Source organism: Neofelis nebulosa, chromosome 1, assembly GCF_028018385.1.
Source record: "Neofelis nebulosa isolate mNeoNeb1 chromosome 1, mNeoNeb1.pri, whole genome shotgun sequence".
Classification (NCBI taxonomy): Eukaryota; Metazoa; Chordata; class Mammalia; order Carnivora; family Felidae; genus Neofelis; species Neofelis nebulosa.
Window position 1 is genome coordinate 59,724,951 of NC_080782.1, and position 17,712 is coordinate 59,742,662.

At 43.5% G+C, this 17,712-nt stretch overlaps 1 protein-coding gene across 2 annotated transcripts in view; it reads right to left on the reverse strand.

Annotated features, from left to right (window-relative positions):
- The window catches only part of SLIT3 (slit guidance ligand 3), a 599,210-nt gene that overhangs the window by 151,768 nt on the left and 429,730 nt on the right, over window positions 1-17,712 (reverse strand). For both annotated transcript variants that reach the window (XM_058722970.1, XM_058722980.1), the window contains exon 6: window positions 6,646-6,717. In XM_058722970.1, coding sequence (XP_058578953.1) covers window positions 6,646-6,717 — 72 coding nt within the window. The remainder of the gene's footprint in view (window positions 1-6,645; window positions 6,718-17,712) is intronic.

The window sequence follows — 17,712 nt, forward strand, 5'->3', positions numbered from 1 at the left end:
TTTTTTCAGTGAGTAAAGGAACCCCAAACCACCCAGTTTGGTGAAGCCGGCCTGGAGGCCAGTCCTATGGGAGGACTCTAACACCCCCAAGGTCAAATGTGGCCTCATGCCTCCAGGTCTGGGGCAGTTTTGTAGAACTGGATGTAAGTCTGATTAAGCTGAGGTCATAGGTATAGATCTGAGTGCCCTATGGGTCAACTTTTCAAAAGGAAAAACTATCATTCCTGAATCACTGTGGGCATTTACAGTAGCCTGTAATCTTACTAATGCATATAATTGTTTCTCTGGTATGGGTGCTGCAGAATGCACTTTTTAATTTTAATTTTTTGTAGCAGAGCAGGGAAGTGCAGGGGCTGGATTTGCTACTTGAAGAGCAGTCCCGTGTACTTGCCAGTGTTACTCTGGACAAGCCGTGCAGCTTCTCTAAGCCTCAGTTTCCTCATGAGAAAAACGAGATCAAGAGGTTCTACCTTGTAAGGTTGTGGTGAGGATTTACATAAAATGCTGCATCCTAATATCATAGCACTTGGAAGATAGCGGACACTAAGAACTAGAGGCCGTAATAGTAATTATAATATCTATAGTGACTATACTAATAATTGTTATAATATCATTGTATTATATATTGTTAATTATTATTTGTTAATCAGAGCATCTAGTTCTACATTCAGAGGAAGCTCAGTTGAAGTGGAGGATAGACCTCCACTTGTATACAGCTCTGGGTTTTCTTTACCGGGCCAACAGTGTCTATGAAAGTCCTTACACCCAATGCCCTGCACCCTTTAGCCAGGACAACAACCCCATGCTAGAGGAGTGAGCGCACCCTGACATGGGTATCAGGATTGCCAATTTCTTGTCACTGCCTTCTTCTTATACCAGCAAAGGACTTTGTTCTCTATTCTTCTGTGTCTACAAGTGGGACTTGGGGTCACAAACCATGTCGTACCTGCCCAGATGTGGCAGAACTAAAACTACCCTGAAAGTCTGGCCAATTTCCACACACCACTGCTTGAATCTCAAGTCTTGAATCTGTCTTCTCTAAATGTGGGCTAAGCAAGAGCTCAGTACATGGGATGACAAAGGGGTCTAGGGAGCATGAAATTGGGTGGGGGGTGTTTATCTCTTATTTCTCATCAATTGCATAAATCCAATGACCACTGCTTTAAAGTCAAAGGGGATTTGGAAGCTAGTTCAACTTTTGAGAAGACCTTCCCAGAAGATGAGAAATGAGAGATTCCTGCTTGCTTCTGTAGTGTCCCTGCTCGGTTTGGGACTTCTGGGCTCCATATCACTTAGCTCTGCTTGTACACGTCCACTCAACAATTCTGGTAAGCTCTGACCCATAGTGTTTGGTCCGCCAGAGACTCTTCTTCTAAAGCTTTATTGTCTCTGGCATTTGGTGCCATGCTGGCACATAGTGTGTCCTTGCATCTTGGATGGATTAAAGCACGGGCCACCTGGGCTGGTGGGGAACTGAAATGAATGGAGGTCGATGGGAAGGTGGAGTCTATACATCCCATCTAGGGAGGGAACGTGCTCTTTAGCCACAACTGATTGTATTGTCACATTGGCAGCCCAGGGTTGCCAATGCTTTTGGCTTGCCAGAAATCCAAAGCTGGAAATCTATACTTTTATGAAGAATTTTGTAATTTTAAAATACAAAATGCTGATTTCAATGAAAAACTACTCAACGGGATTTTAAAAACTCATCTGTGGCTGCAATATAGTCTGTGATCTATCTAGTTTGCAACCTCTGGTTTTAAGAGAGCTGAAAGCAGAATCATTCCTTGATTCTGTCATGTACTAAAGTTTGCCCCCTAGCCCCAATCTCCTAAATAACAGCAAACACTTAATAATGGTTTTGAAAGGACAGCTCTGCTTAGGATCCCTGATCTTACTGAGGGCTTTTTTTTTTTTTTTTTTTCTGAATAGCCTAGTTGCATGGAGGTGTCCAATGTGGAAAAAGAACATAGGATCAGGGGTCTGCAGACCCAGATTGTCGACCCTTTGCTGCCACTAACTTGCTGTTTTCCCTCGGCAAATGTCCTAGCCAGAGCTTGGACAAGGGTAAGGGAAGCGGGGTTCCCGGGCCAAGCGTTATGTGGCCTGGTCCTTGCTCTCACCTGCTCTCAATCTTTCTGTGCCTTATCTCAAAATAAAAGGTCATTCTGGAGACAACTAAGATCCTTCCTGGCCCCGCCTACAATAATTTCGCTGAATTTCAAAAACTGGCAAGTGACATAAATGGAGCGAGCCCTTCCAAACAGCACACATTAGTTATCTGCAGATGTGCTGGACCTGCATACAATTTAGCTGGTGCCAGGGGTTTATCAAGGGCAGGCTACTCACTGGGATGTATGAGCATTTTCGGGCTGTGCTCCTGACATCTTTGGTTTGGCATTTTTTGGCAGCACATCTACTAAACTTCTGATTTGCTGCATAAAGTCAGGAGACAATGTCTGAAAATCTTTTTTCCTCTCCCACAGTACTATTGAAAAAAGTTACTTAATATTAAGCAGGTTTTTTCATTTTGTTTCCTTTTTCCATATGCTTATTATTATTTTTTTTCATTAAACAGATTTCTGACCCAGGATGGCATGTTGGGCAGGGAGGTGACTGGTATTACTGACGAAATGCCTGGCTGTCCTCAACCTGGCAGTCAGGGAAACCCACGGCTCAGGGTACCGCAACAAATGATTCCTGACCACACAGAGTCAGAAATGCAGTCTTGGCATATTCGATGGTAGTGTAAACACAACCAGAAAGAAACGGACTAAGTGAATCGCCAAATGTATAGAACAGGTGGAAATGAAAGGCCAGTGATTTGGGTAACAGAAGGTGTCTGAGTCGTAGAAACTCTCAGTTAAGGACCTTACAGCCATACAGAAAGCTGGGGCTGTATCGTGGGAAGGTCTGAAGAATGGCGCCAACAAACCACTGAGTGTCAAAGTCAAATGGTGATGTCCAGAAGTGAGAATAAATCACACCTGGGACCAAAATGTGAGTCGGTGAGAAAGTGGGATTATTTTCTTTCCCTGGCAAGTCTGATTTACCTTCAACTTTGTGAGGACCCATTCACTGGGTAAAAAAAAAAAAAAAAAAAAAGACAATTTCACAAGCATGTGGGAGGCTCCAAACTCTCTGATAGCTTGCCTAGCCTGGCTCTGGGGTCCAGTTCACATCACTGAGTGCCACATGTTGGCCATGCTTCAGAGAGCCAACACCACGAGGGCCTTGGCCACACAGATCAGTAAAGCAGCTTGGTAGAATGGTTAATCACACAGGCTCTGCTGCTTACTAGTTAAGCAGTTACTTGACTTCTATGGGATGGGTCCTTTGCAGAAGGAGGGAGATGACAATGGCAGCTTCATGGAGGGTTGTGAGGATGCAGACAGGCAAGGTATGTAAAAGCACGGTTGGGCACGGATAACTGCACAACAAATGCTACAAAGGCAGTATCATGTGCACCATGATTCTTCTTTGGTGGCACTGGAGCCTTGAGAAATTTCACTCACGCTGTGTTTTTTTGTTTGTTTGTTTGTTTTTCCTTAGCCCCTTTTCTGGTTACCTGTAAAGGGGAGAAGGGTGGTGGCTCTTTTCCTTTGTTCACCATATTCTCTGCTAGACCTCCCCCAGGGGTATGAGCCAAAAATGAGGATCAAGAGAGCAGGTGTCACAGTCTTTTCCAGCCTTGTGCCCATTCCTCTCTTCTTACCGCCAGTGTTCCTCCCAGGCTCACCTCCTAAGTTCCCATTCAGTGTATCCTGTGAGACCAACCCCAGCCTGGATGGGAAGAAGTTTTACAGCATTTTCATCCACAGAAAGGATGAAATAACAGGGGGATCCCTTGTGAAATATTTCCACTAGTTGACATCCACAAACTTTCCTTAAGTTAATTTTGAGAGAGCTTTCCATGGAATAATCATGGGCCTTTCCTTGTTTTTGCCTAATGTCAGAGAGAAAATACACCTGAAGTTACTCTATTTTGTCTTCTTAATCTGCAGACTTTTAAAGCTTTTGATACTTAAAGATGAGTTTTCTAGGGATAAGGTGTTTTGAACCTCTCTCTCTCAAAAACTTATTAAGTTAATATATGATGCCTTCACTTAGTTCCTATTTATTATTTCATTGTCAAGGTTCTTTATGATAGCTAAGTTGTGATTATGGAGAAGTATTATAAAATGTCAATGTGCAAATGAGATTTGGAAGGTCTGGGGGTGGGGAGAGGAGATTCTTTAAATGGAGATGTCGGCTCCAGCCAATTTCAGAATGGCTCACCATTAAGATAGATGGTTCCAAAGCCGTGTGCCTCTGCTGGAAATTAAAAACCCATGGAATAAATGATTATGATTAATTTTAAGTACTTAGCCATGTGAAGCCAAATCAGAGCGTCTTTAAAACAAAGCTATTGATCTGGCTTTGTTTGGAATTGAGGAGATAAACTAATCAGGTCCTGTGGGCTCTTTGCAATAATAGAGAAGGAGAACTACTTCCCCCCCCCGCCCCCCCCCCACCAGAGGCTTTTAAGCTTCAAGTTTGAGAAACCTGGTGTACCAACCTGCTATAATACACCAATGTTTTAAAAATAGCAAAGCACTGGCATAGAGAGGAGCAGTTCTGTTCTGTCCCAGACGGGGTTTGATGGGGGTGCGGGCATGATGGAGAGTTAGGGGAATGAATGGGACGGCATTCAGAAAGCCACTTCTATGGGTACAAAAGCTGACTCTTTTTAAAGTTGAGGAAACAGACTCAGAGAAGTTGAGCCATTTGGCCTGAGTCCCACTGCACCCAGGACCCCATACCCAGGGTATCTGACTGTCCAGCCCTATCCTCTGCCCCAGACAGGTCTTCCATTGAGACGAGGCATCACCACTCCCAGTGCAGAGAACTACATGCAGGCTGTCAGGTCATCACAGCTGTTTCATGGCAGCTGGTGATTTCCATTTCCTGGTCTCTTCCCAAGGAATTTTCTCATCCTTCCCAAGAAAAGGGTGAAACGCTCCTAGCAGCCCTCTCCCAAAATGCTTTTTTTGCAGGCTGGGAAAACTGCGCCTACCCTTCTCAGCCTCAGCCTCTTGATAAGAGAAGTCCTAAGTCACTAAATTGGGCTGGCACCCTCTCCCTAGCAGACCTGCATTTGTTGCCGGTTCCGGGGTCAGAGTTTGGGTGAGAAGCCATCATCCGTCTTAGGACTGACAACCTGACCTCCCTGGCTGTGGGTCCTGCCGTTTCTGTCCCAGGAATTCGCGGCTTTCGTCAGATTTCCGGCACCTTGCAGCATCAGCATCCCCTTTGATTTCCCGTGATTCCTCTTGGAATCACCTTCCTCTCACACAACGTGGAGAGGCTTTCTCCAACCCGTGCCTACTGTCTGCAGGGGCCAGGTGGAAAGGAAGGTAGGAGGAGGACCTCCCTTCACGTATAAAGGGATGTTTTTACATATTCACTCATTCATTTGTTCGACATTTATTCATTCTTCTGGAAGTCAGAGATCTGTAACCTGGCGACTATGTAATTTTTGATTTTCAGGGGGATGCTCAACAAATCCTACCCTATCATTCACTGGACAGAACTGTACCATCAGAATTATTTTTAGAACCAAGCAGTGACAGAGCTTGGAAAAGGGAAGTCACCTGCAAGATATAGCAACAAACCCTCTATTTTCCAAACGGGAAAACTGAGATCCCAAGTGCAGAAGGGACTTGCCCAAGGTCACACAGCTAATTAGGGGCTGAGTCGGGACTGAACCACACATCTCTTGACACAAGTTCTACTAGGCTTTACTGCCTTCCTTTCCGGGCTTTTCCAAATCAGGGACAGTTAGAAGTGTCGCTCTGGGGACAACAATCAAAATGTTTTCTTACACATTCAACTTTAGTTTGAATGACCCCAAGATGATTCCTAGCTGAGTTCCACCCTCCCCCCACCCCCATCCCCACTGACTCCCCGGAAATCAGGTTGGACCCACTTGAAAATCTGGGCACACAAAGGCACCTACAAATTTTTTTTTCTAGACAAGCTATATAGGGTGGGATTCCACCTCTTCTCATCTTGCTCCCACCCTGCCACTTTAAGGTTACTGCTTAAAGTTTGGATTTAAACCCGAGATGAGATCCCAGGAGCAATGGCAATGACCAGATTTCACCAGGCTGTTTGGCATTCCCCCCTGCCCCCCGCCCCCAGCCCTGTGCCAAGGTCCCTTTGTGATTCTGGGTGATTCCTACTGACCCCTTGGTCTTACCCCTCTCTCATCTCCCAGACCTGTAACCTGTCTCTTCCCATGCCCACACTCAAACACACTCTCCCTGAATGCTCTGGCAGGCGCTGGGGGGCTATTCCAGCCCATCTGTTCCACCCAGCAACAAATACCGCGGAGCACCGGGGGAGAAAGGACTCAATTGAGACTTAATTAGCAGGAACCCCAGTTTGTGGGAGGTGAGAAATCACACTTTGCTGCCTGCGAACACTTTGGCCAAGGTGAGCCAGAGGGATCTCCCGGTTCCCAATTTTAATAGCACTGCAGCAGAAGACACAGAAAGGCATCCACACGGACCCCCCTGCACACACACTCCCCCTCTTTCCTCCTCACACGGACAACACACACACGCACACGCACACAAGGCAGCGGTCGCAAAATCAACTCACAGGATCTCCAAATCGCGCAGCGCTCGGAAGGCTCCATCTTCAATGCAGCTGATGTGGTTGTTGTCCAGTTGCCTGTGGAAAAGCAAGGGGAGGGCATGAAGGCTGAGTGGGGGCAGCGCCGAGGAGCCGGGCGGCCCGGGCCGGGCGTCCCCGGCCACCCTAGCGCCTGTCCCTCCACCCCTGGCAGGCTCTGCTCGTCCCCGCCAGGAGCTCGCGCAGAGCCAGCTTGTCTGCCACGCTGCTCCGTCTCTGCTCTCTGACTGTCTGAGAGAACTACACAGACGAGCGCACCAAAGGCTGTCAGGTCTCAGTAAATATTAATTGCGCTTTTTTTTTTTTTTTTTTTTTTTTTTTTTTAGGCAGAAGGGAGTAATTTCATTACATTAGGGCATCCAATCCATTACGAGCTCTTACCGTCATGTCACTGAAACAATTTCATTAAGCTAAAGGCCTGTAAATCATTGGAGGTCACTGCTCTGCCCTCCGCGACCTCCCAGAATGCTTTTTTCCCTCTCTCCCTCTCCCTTGTCTCCCTTTACTGGAAGTTGCAGTCTTCTGCTCTGACACAGTGCTAAATCTCAAGGCTTTATCTGCCCAAGAGCAGCGAGGGTGCATGGGGAATATACCAATTCCAAATTAGACTCAACTAATCTAATTTTATAGTCTTTTTATTATTCTAAGCACCAAATGTCTGTGGTGGTTTGATGCCTCCGTGCTTTGTTATGGGGCCCATCTGGTAGGTCATTCTATTGAAGCATTTTCTGACTAAATACAGATTCCCTCAAACTGCACCAACCACCATCAACATTAAAGAAATCCATTGATGGAAGCATTCCTGATGGGGGAAAAAAAAGGAATATTGTTATTGCCTTGAAGATATACCACTTAAATTTAAATTGGGGAGAATTAAATGCACCTATTTCAGGATTCCTTTTTTTTAAATTTTCCTTTCCATCTTATGAGCATGAAAATAATGTCTTTTAAAAGGATGTCTTGACTAGTATACATTCTAGTTGGCAATTGAGGTATTTTAGTTGAAGGATAACAAATATACACCATTATCTCTAAATCAAAATAGATCTGATGTGTAAGTCAAGACCACATTCCAACTCAAATATCATGTTATATATCAGTAATTTGTTTGCTAAAAGACAGGATATAGAAAATGTGTATTAGCACCAGATTCTCTATTGCATTTTGTGTATAGAACATACCACGGTCTTTGGGGGGAATGACCTAAAGAAGTATGGCTGTACTGAGAAAACTCCCTTATAGACTTTTTTTTTTCTTTTGTCTTAGAAAAAATCAGCCCCTCTCAGGTGGAGGGATTGCCTGATGTTGGAATTTTCACTTATGACTTGTACTCATTTATCCCAACAACTCCATGCAAAAGATGTATCAATGATAACACTCGGTAACCCTCACAGAGGGTTTTATATTCTGCGGCAGGAAGGAGGATTTAAAATACTTTTCTCATCGAGAAACCAGATAGATACAGGATTCTGTACGTGCACGTGGATGAAACACATACAATTAGACTGATGTCGTGTGTCACAACAGATGGGCTCTGTCACGATATTACAGGGAATGGAATCATCCCAATAAATGCTCACGATATGAGACTTAGACATTTAGGCCTTAAAAATAAACAGGAAATGGGTATCTCATGAAGCAGAAGCACTCTTTAGGTCGGCAACTTCTACATCGAGTGTTCAGAGTTCTCGCTGATGCCCACTCATGTGAAATCTCGGTGTTCTTGCTACCCGGAATTCTTCCGGAGTTTTTCTTCACATGAGTTTGCTGGATATCCTTTCCAAAGATTTCCCGTAAGTACTGAGGCTGCTGATTCCCTGAAAAGGTTCTATTAAGGCAGCCTAGTACTGCTGCCCAGTTTCTAGATTTATCATCAGTTTAAGGGTCGATGAATCAACAACCCCCGCCCCATACCAAGGCCACCAAACCTTACCAAGCAGAAATACAGTGGAGTTGGCTTTTGGCTCCAAGAAATTGTTCAATAAATATGCTGAATTCGGCAAAAATGGCCACATCCTCCTAAATAGAAAAGTTTCTAAATCATCACATTGAGAAGTCTAGGAGAGTGTCGTAGAGATGGCAGTTTGTCGTGCATCTATCTGCTTTGGGGCAGACATTTCAGAAAGAGGTCCTTGCTTTTAGAATGTTATTTATTTGTTGGATCTGTCAGGTGTGTTCTATTCCTTTTCTTTTTGAGCACCAGAAACCAAACAGGATGCTCTAAGTATACAGAATGTTATATGGAAAGAATGCAATCTACAGGGGAGAAGAGAAACTCCTAGAAAAAAAAAAGGAGGGGTGCCTGGGCTGCTCAGTCAGTTAAGTGTCCAGCTCTTGGTTTCGTCTCAGGTCATGATCTCATGGTTCTGAGTTTGAGCCCTGAGTCAGGCTCAGAGCTGCTGGTGGGGAGCCTGCTTGGGATTCTATCTCCCTCTCTCTCTGCCCCTCCCTGCTCTCTCTCTCTCTCTCTCAAATAAGTAAAAAACTTCAAAAAAAAAAAAAAAAAGAAAGAAGGGAAAGAATTAAGTGGTGGAAAGAGATTAAAAAGGGTGAGGGAAAGGACACGTGTGAAAGATGAAAATCAAAACCCACTAGGGGCGCCTGGGTGGCGCAGTCGGTTAAGCGTCCGACTTCAGCCAGGTCATGATCTCGCGGTCTGTGAGTTCGAGCCCCGCGTCAGGCTCTGGGCTGATGGCTCAGAGCCTGGAGCCTGTTTCCGATTCTGTGTCTCCCTCTCTCTCTGCCCCTCCCCCGTTCATGCTCTGTCTCTCTCTGTCCCAAAAATAAATAAAAAACGTTGAAAAAAAAAAATTTAAAAACCCACTAGTCAGCGTCCCATTGGAGCCTGGCCACCAAGGGTACTGGCACAGTGGGGACAGAGTCTTAGGTGGGGCTTGGTCGCTGTGAGGCTGAAAGCAGAGAGATGTCACAAATGATCAGTGTGCCATGATGTTTAAACAGGTTCAGTGGGTGGCACAAGTTGGCACCTAGTCGTCTATTAGTAATGGGGAAAACCGAGCTTTAATATCAGAAGCATCTCTGTACGTGTATTTTTATAGACTGGTTTAGAATGTATGAAATGTATCAAAATTTCAAATATTTATGCAGAAGTGTGCTCTTCTGGAAAACATTTATTATAACCAAGATTGTGTCCTTTCACTCTACTCACAGATAAACAGTCTCCCAGCCTCAGTTGTCAGTCGTTCCCCATCTGCATTGTTCATCAGGGAAGTTTACAGGGGTACAAGACCTAGGAGGGTCACGTCAAGCAAACGAAAACCTGAGAATTACTTCACTGTCCAGCTATAATATCTTTATGGCACCAAGTATCAGAGTGCTCATAAAAAGGTCATTAATTGTCTGTAATCAATCCTGGTATTTCATGCAAATAGCTCCTAAAGCAAAGTAAATACACGCTTGGTTCAGATAAGGGTTCTTTTTCTTTCAAAATTACATCTCAGACATGCAAAAGTTAGTCCTGAAGCATGGAGTAGGGAGTACAAAATAAATGCAAGCCCAGCATTTCTTTGCAGGTGTTAGGAGTGGAGCACGACTAAACACACAGAGAATCTGCCAGAGCTAAGGCCAAAGCCTTTGACTTAGCTAGCAGTTTGTTTCTGGGGGTTGATGGAGGCTGCTGAACTGTGTTCTAAGCTCTCAGGTCAAAGGTCCAATTCATGGCTTTGAAAGGACTCCTTCAAAGATCCTCTCAATAACAAAGCAAAAAGCCCATTGCTCACTCCCTACTCCATTACTCAGGAGGCTTGTATGTGCAAAAGGAACTTTAGAAAGGGGAGCGCAGAGAACTTGGCAGTCTTAGGATGCCTGATGGCACTCTATTTTTCCCATGGCGGTAAGCGGTATATATTGCACTGTTACTGAATCCAATTTTACCATACAAAACAGCCTGCCCTGGTGCCTAGCACAGTGCCAGGGACTTCCCAGCTGGTCACGTGTGGTTGCAGGGGTAAGTCCTTGTCCTGAAGTACAGCAGGGCTGGGCTCAGACTACATGGTGGGAGATGCTAAGCCATGAGCTCCACAGTCCTGGCTGCGGCCCTATGGCCCTATTAACAGGGGGTAATGGTGGAGCATTCCCTCTACGACCACACTGGAAGCTTTCTGCCACACAGACCTCCCCTGAGGGAGCATCTGGGGAGAAGGTTGGAATAACGTGAATTTCTGTGGGCCCAGCGTGAAGATGAGGAGCGGGAAGACAGCAGATGGGGGAAAGCTGGGCTGGTTTTTGGAAGCAACTTTCATTGTCATCTACTTTATACAGAAAACTCAATTTGATTTACACTTTTCTGCCTGTGACTAAGCCTGGAAGCCCCAAAACGTTCACAATATTAAATTAACTGCTCTAATTTCCCTGGGCAGCTCAGATTTCAGCAAACAATGTGTGCTAAAATGATACCAGAGTCCATTTAGAAAGGACTCCTCTGACAAGAACTAAATGCAGACTCCCTGAGAGGAGCTTTCTGACTACTGTATTTTTATACTCTGAGAATATAAACAAGTCAGAAGGGAAAGCCAGCGTGAGTGAGGACCTAAAATAATCTTCAACCACAGCAGACAGGGAGATAGTGCTTTTGTAAGAATTCCCATTCATAAGCATAACATTATCACGATTCATCTCTTTCAATCACAGTTTCAAATTTCACAATTGAGGCAGGACAGAAATATTTTTGCACTTCAAAAACTTAAAGAAGCAGATCTAAATCCTTTTAAAAGGGTTTAAAAAAACTGATTACAATATTAAGAACAATGTACCTATCTCCTAACCACCACCACCATCCTACAACAAGAACAAAGGCAGAAAGAAAATCTCATGATTTCCCTGATGCATTTGAGTCCCCATGAGGAAGAAATACCTCGAAGACAGAAATCTCCAGAAACAGGCTTTGGATATCTGGAAGAAAAGTAGAATTCTCAACTAGTCATCTAGATACAAGGTCTACATACCAAGGCACATCCATCCAGATGTTTCCTTTTCATCCAGATGTTCTGGGCGACCCCAGCATCTCCGCCCTTGGATGGTTAAACTTAGCCTAAGGGCACTGTTGCTCCGGCCCCCAATCCAGCCGCAGTGTTTGCTCCAGGACTGCAGCTGCCGTCACTGCAGCCCTCACGTTAAATGGGAGAAGTAGCTAAGGTTCAGCGCTCTTTGGAATTAAACGGTTTGCTAATTTCCGAGCAAAACTATCTCCATAAAATGCGCACAGTAAGTAGAAGGACTTCTGCGTGAAATTCACAAGAGAAATTCAAAGCAAGCCTATGGTCTCAGAATCCAACAATTAATTAACCCATAATAGCAACTGAGTGTTCGTAGATGTTCATACTGTATTAGGTGCCTAGGATACAAAATAAAGTGTACGACATCCTTTGAAAATATTTGGGAGAAGCGACACATGCAGTTTTCACATCTTGACTATCTTAAAAGATATAAGAGGATTCTAAAAACCAATTCAAATTTATTTTTGATGAAAAATATATGTTCCTACTCATACGTACTGGGAGTGTACTCAAAGTGTTGCAACTATTAAAAAGAAAGAGAGATACAAACAAAAAACCCCCAGGGAATCCCTGCTTTCTTAAAACAAGCCAGAAGACAAAACATGAAGTAGCCCTGACATGCTGTTTCTTTTCTTCTCATTATCCGATTGTCCTTTAAGCAGAAAACAAGAAATCTAGTAGCGCTTCAGAAGGGCTTTTTTTTTTTTTTTTTTGTTTTTTTAATGACAGTTTAAGATTCTAAAAAAAATCATTACTGAAGAACAATTTGTCTGCTGCTGGCTGGGGTCTTCAAAAGAAAAAAAAAGCTCAAGGTTATTTTAACTGGCAAAGGGGAAAAAATATGTTCAAAAGGAAAGCATACACGCCATATAATTGAGTACTGGCCACACTTTGTAGGCAAATCAAACACTTGATCTAAGCCACAGTCTGCTAATGAATTGTCACTACTTCTCATCATTAAGGAGCTACTGTAATTCCACATTAAAATGACATCTCAAATGAACAAAAAGAGGTGAATCTATTATTTTGCACATTTGGTACACTTGTCCACCAGACCCAAGAACACATGCATATTGATATGTTTACCGATCCATGCATTATTTATGTATCCACAAAGATTCCTGTCTACAGATGACAACTTTATGTCTATTTTTCTTACATAATTATTACATGTAATATCTCCTTATTGTATGCATATAAATGCAAATGCATATTGTAAAATGGGTAAAGTGACTGCTGACCTCTGAAATTTAATGTACCCATCTCCAGTCATATTTACAGATATATTTAGATAATTAAGTGATTGTTAGTATTCTAAAGATTTTAACCAACCACACTTACTCTGTAAAGGACAGAATTCTAGGTTAATTAAGCTCTCTGATCAGAACATCCTGCTTAGAACTTACTTAAAAATGGAAGCAGAATCTATTTCAACAAGCATCCTTATGCACACTTTGCCACATGCCTAGCATAATACCTTTTATTAAGTATGTATCATATTGCTGTTCAACACATGCAACTTCTCAGCAGGAGAATAACTGCATCCACTCTAGTACATGCTCCTGAAACCAAGCTCTGCAATAATGCAAACACAGATGATGGATTAGCACCAAAGAGGCACGCCAGACCTTGGAGAATAAAGGGGTGTTTTACACATCACTGGGAAATATCAATAACTCCACTTCTGTGTTTACATAGTTTCCGGTTTGTTGGGGATTTGGCAAATGAATTTGTGCTGAAAAATGCAGGGGGAAAATCCCTGCAAACCAATTTAGCATGAAGGATAGTTGCTAGGAAGAAGCTGAGCTCTCATTTAATTTGGACGAGTATCCATTTGAAACCAATTTCTAGCATTTCTAGATAAATAAAACAACAACAAAAACAACCAACCGACCAAACAAAAGCAGATCAAACAAAAACACACTATATTCACGTGGAGGAGAGTTTCATTCACTTAGTGGCCACTCTTAGACCACGGGATCAAGGAAGTTTGGTGTTTGTTGCAGAATGTGCTCTCCTGTTTTGAGGGTGATCTCAAATCCGTCCTTTTTTTGTGTCCCTTTCTTGTGATACTAGGAACAAAGTGCTTTTATACCTAGGATGTCCAGCTTGCCAAGGTGTGTCTGGAACTTTCTCATTTTAGCATTGAAACTTCTGACACCCATCCTGGGGAACTCATCCATCCCAGCAAACTGTGGTGGTCATTCCCCAGTTGTATCCCTGGGGCTGACTCCACTGGAAACAGATTTATTCTCTGCACATCAATGACATCAACTCAAGGCTCCTCACTGCATCTCCTGTAAAATGGGCTGTCCCTTTACAAACACACCTATACCCACAGCAGGGCTGGTGGGAGCCCTGAAAGTTGCTGAGAGGTCCTAGTGTGCATTCTTAATTTTCCTCACTGGGAATTAAAATGCCTTTGTAAGAAGCACCCGTGTTTTTCTTGGCCTCCTTGCTGATGTCATGAATACTCAGAGGCCAAACAAATAAAAAAGGTTGTCTCCATAGCAATTGGGGCAGGTTTGTGGTTTCCCTAGTTACACTCTGGAGTGATAACCATCTGGGGTTCCTCCCTGGTGGAAGAGAAAGGGAGTGAGAAACTGGAAAGATGAAAAGTACTTTTGTTAACAGGCTTGAAAGTTACCGTCCACATCTCTGGTTTTTTATTTCTGTTTTCAAGTCAATCAGCATAAACTGTTGGGAATTTTTAAATTTTTTCACCCCCACAGGGGTTTCAGAAATTTTCCCATTGGACTCTAGAGAAACTATTCCAGCCATGTGAATATGAGCAACACATGGCAGCCAGAGCCGAGTACTTCTTCCTGGACCGAAACAGCTTCAGGCATAAGAGCCCAGGCGGGATGCTGGGTTCCATTCAAATACAGGATGTAAGCAGCTCTACTCTGGGTTGGTCCAGGATTTCTCCCTGACAGTCCATCAAGGCCATATCAAGGAAGCACAGAAATGGCCTTCTCAGACCTCCAAAGACCTTTGTCTCCCTTTAGGAGAATCACATGAATCTCTCATGTAGAACTTTAAAACATTCTGAATTTACTCATATTTCCAACCCATATGAAGTAACTTTTTGGAGGGTCTCAACATTTGCTATCCTTTTTTTTTTTTAATAAAATAGAAGACTGGGGTTCCCATAAATTTCTAGCTGATGAATGAAGTGACTCACACCTGTCTCAGTGGACCTGGAGGGCAGAGCACAGAGCCTAAGATTATTCTTGAGTTTTAAGGTTTTGGGCTTGCTCTGGACCTACTTGTCATTCCTCTCTTCTTTACTATTGTTCCCTTTTGGAATGGGAATGTTGGTCCTAGGCCTGTCCCACCATTGCATTCTAGAAGCACATGTTTGATTTCCCAGGTTCCTAACTAGAGAGGAATTTGCTCCAAGTGAGTTATACCTTGAGCCTCGATTTAGATGAGACTTCGGATTTCAGATTTTTAAGTTGATGCTGGAATGAGTTTGAGTCTATTAGGATGGAATGAAACATATTTTCCTTGTGAGAAGATATGCATTTTGGGGGGCCAGGGGTAGAATGCTATAGATTGAATGTGTCTTCCCCCCTCCCAAGATTTATATGTTGAAAACTCTCCTCTAAAGTGGTTATTAGGAAATGGGGCAGAGCCCTCATGAATGAGACTAGTATCCTTACAAAAGGGCCCTGAAAAGATTCCTTGCCCCCTCTGCCACGTGATGTCACAGCAAAAAGACTGCCGGCCCTCTGGGAAGCAGGCCCTCAGCAGACACAGAATCTGCTGGCACCCTGATCTTGGACTGTTTATAAACCACCCTGTTTATGTACAGCACTCATGTTCCCACGTCTGTTTCTTCATTTGTAAAATGGAGGGAATAACATTTAGCCCAAAAGGAAGTTTTGAGTATGAAAGTAATGAAATGTATGCGCTCTGAAAATGTCTTTGTGGCATTAGTTTTCTTTCTTTTGAAATAAATAATAGTAAATACAGGAATTCATCTTATATAATCTCTAAAGTCTCCTTCAGATCTGAAGTTACATGGCCTGAGGTCAATTTCTTATGAGATTCTTAAGAAAAAGTTCCTGTTCATCTTATTCAGATCCTTCTGTGCTTTGAGCCTATCCCTTTATCCCCTCTTCTTCTGTCCCAAACCAAAGAATCTATTATTTGAGATATTCAATATATTTTTTTCTGGACTGAGGGCAGCAGTTCAGACTCATATGCTTTTTTGTACTTCTCTAGCTGATAGGAGATTGAAATATGAGAAGCCATCAAAAGCCTACATGAAAGAAAATACAAATTTTTCTCTTACTGGGAGAATGTCGTCAACATGGGCCCATACTTACAATTCCCATAGGTGAGAACCTTTAGGGAGAGTGATTACAAAATTGAGGCCCATTCCTTGGTGGCCATTTTAAATCAATATTCAGTCAAGTTACCTGCTGAGCACCAAAAATAGCCAAAAGCCACACTACTGTCTATAATTTTTTTAAGATTTTATTTTTAGGCATTCTCTACATAACACGGGGCTCAAACTCATAACCTTGAGATCAAGAGTCAATGCTCCACTGACTGAGCCAGCCAGGCACCCAGTGATGTATAATTTCTTAATCTTGACACTCTTTCATCTGGACATGAGCCTTTAATGACTCCTCATGGCCTACAAGTTATAACAATAACACAAGCACAATCATAACTGCACATAGCACCTAGTCACCATTTATTGAGCTGGGCATCTTCAATGTCTTATCTCTGCTGGGTCTAAAAACATCATGATCCATGTTTTACAGAAAAAGCAAGTGAGACATTGAGAGTTCAGTCTTAGCTTGGCCTTGAACCCAGGTCTGCCCATGCTCATAATGATAATGATACAGGTGGTGCTGTTTCTCTGTACACAGCTCAGACTCCTCAGCATGGCACCACTCCACCCACTCTGCAGGCAATATGTGAGTGTACCAAGTGCTTGCATGGTTCCATGCCTCATCGTGCTGGTCCTTCCTGCCTCCTCTGTTTGGGGAATCCCTTCTCATCCATCAAGGCCCTCCTCAGAGGCTACATCCTCTGGGAAACCTTCCTGTGCAAACTCAGCGAAGTGAACTCTCTCCAAACCTCCTGACCCTTTGGTCATCCTTCCATTAAAACACTTATTTCACAGTAGTAGGGCTAATTGTAAACACACGAGGAAACCAAAGTTCAGAGAGGTTATATAGCATCTTCAAGGTAACTCAGCTAATACATCAGAGAGTCAGAGTCAAACCTATCTTCCTGATCCAGGGGACTCAGGGCTTACCCTCCATTGCCATCCTTCTCTTTGCCTTCCAAAGTGCAAAGATAGGGGGCATGTATTAGGACCATGTGGACTTAACTCATTTATATTCAGTTGGGAAGAGGCTAGTGAGAAGAGTGAAGGTTTGGTCTTGGCATATGTCACTGGAATCCAGTTACTTTCATTGGCCTGCAAGCATTCTTACCCAGAAGATGGTATGTAAGAGCAGTAATTCAATGGTTTCCCCTCACTGTCCCCTGTGTGTCTCTCAATTAGATTCCCTGGAAGTCCCATGCCATTTAACTGGGGGAAGCAGACTGATTTGGGTTCCAGTTGCTGAGGATAATGGGCAGGCACCTACAGCTTAAGGAGATGCTATAATTTCAAGCTGCCTATTGGGACCTGGGAGGTGGCCTCTGACCACGATGGGACAGCTTAGTGCTTTCTTGAGCAAGGTTGAGGCACATTCAAGGAAATGGCTCTCTTTGCTCCAGGCAACTGGCAAATTGCACAGATTTTAATCAATCTTTCCTGGACATGGCCTTCCCCAGTGGTGACACAGGCTTGTCTTCTAAAGTTGTACAACCTGAAACAACTGAGCAGTACTAACCAGGTCATGTACTGGGATGTGCAGGGTCAGTGGCCATTAGTGAGGTGTCATTCAAAGGTGTCTTTGTGGCAGCAGAAGCCAATTAAAATATGTCTTGTAAGTTCACTGTAATGGGACATCAAGGTCCCTGTAATTAACTGCTGAAAAAGGGGGCA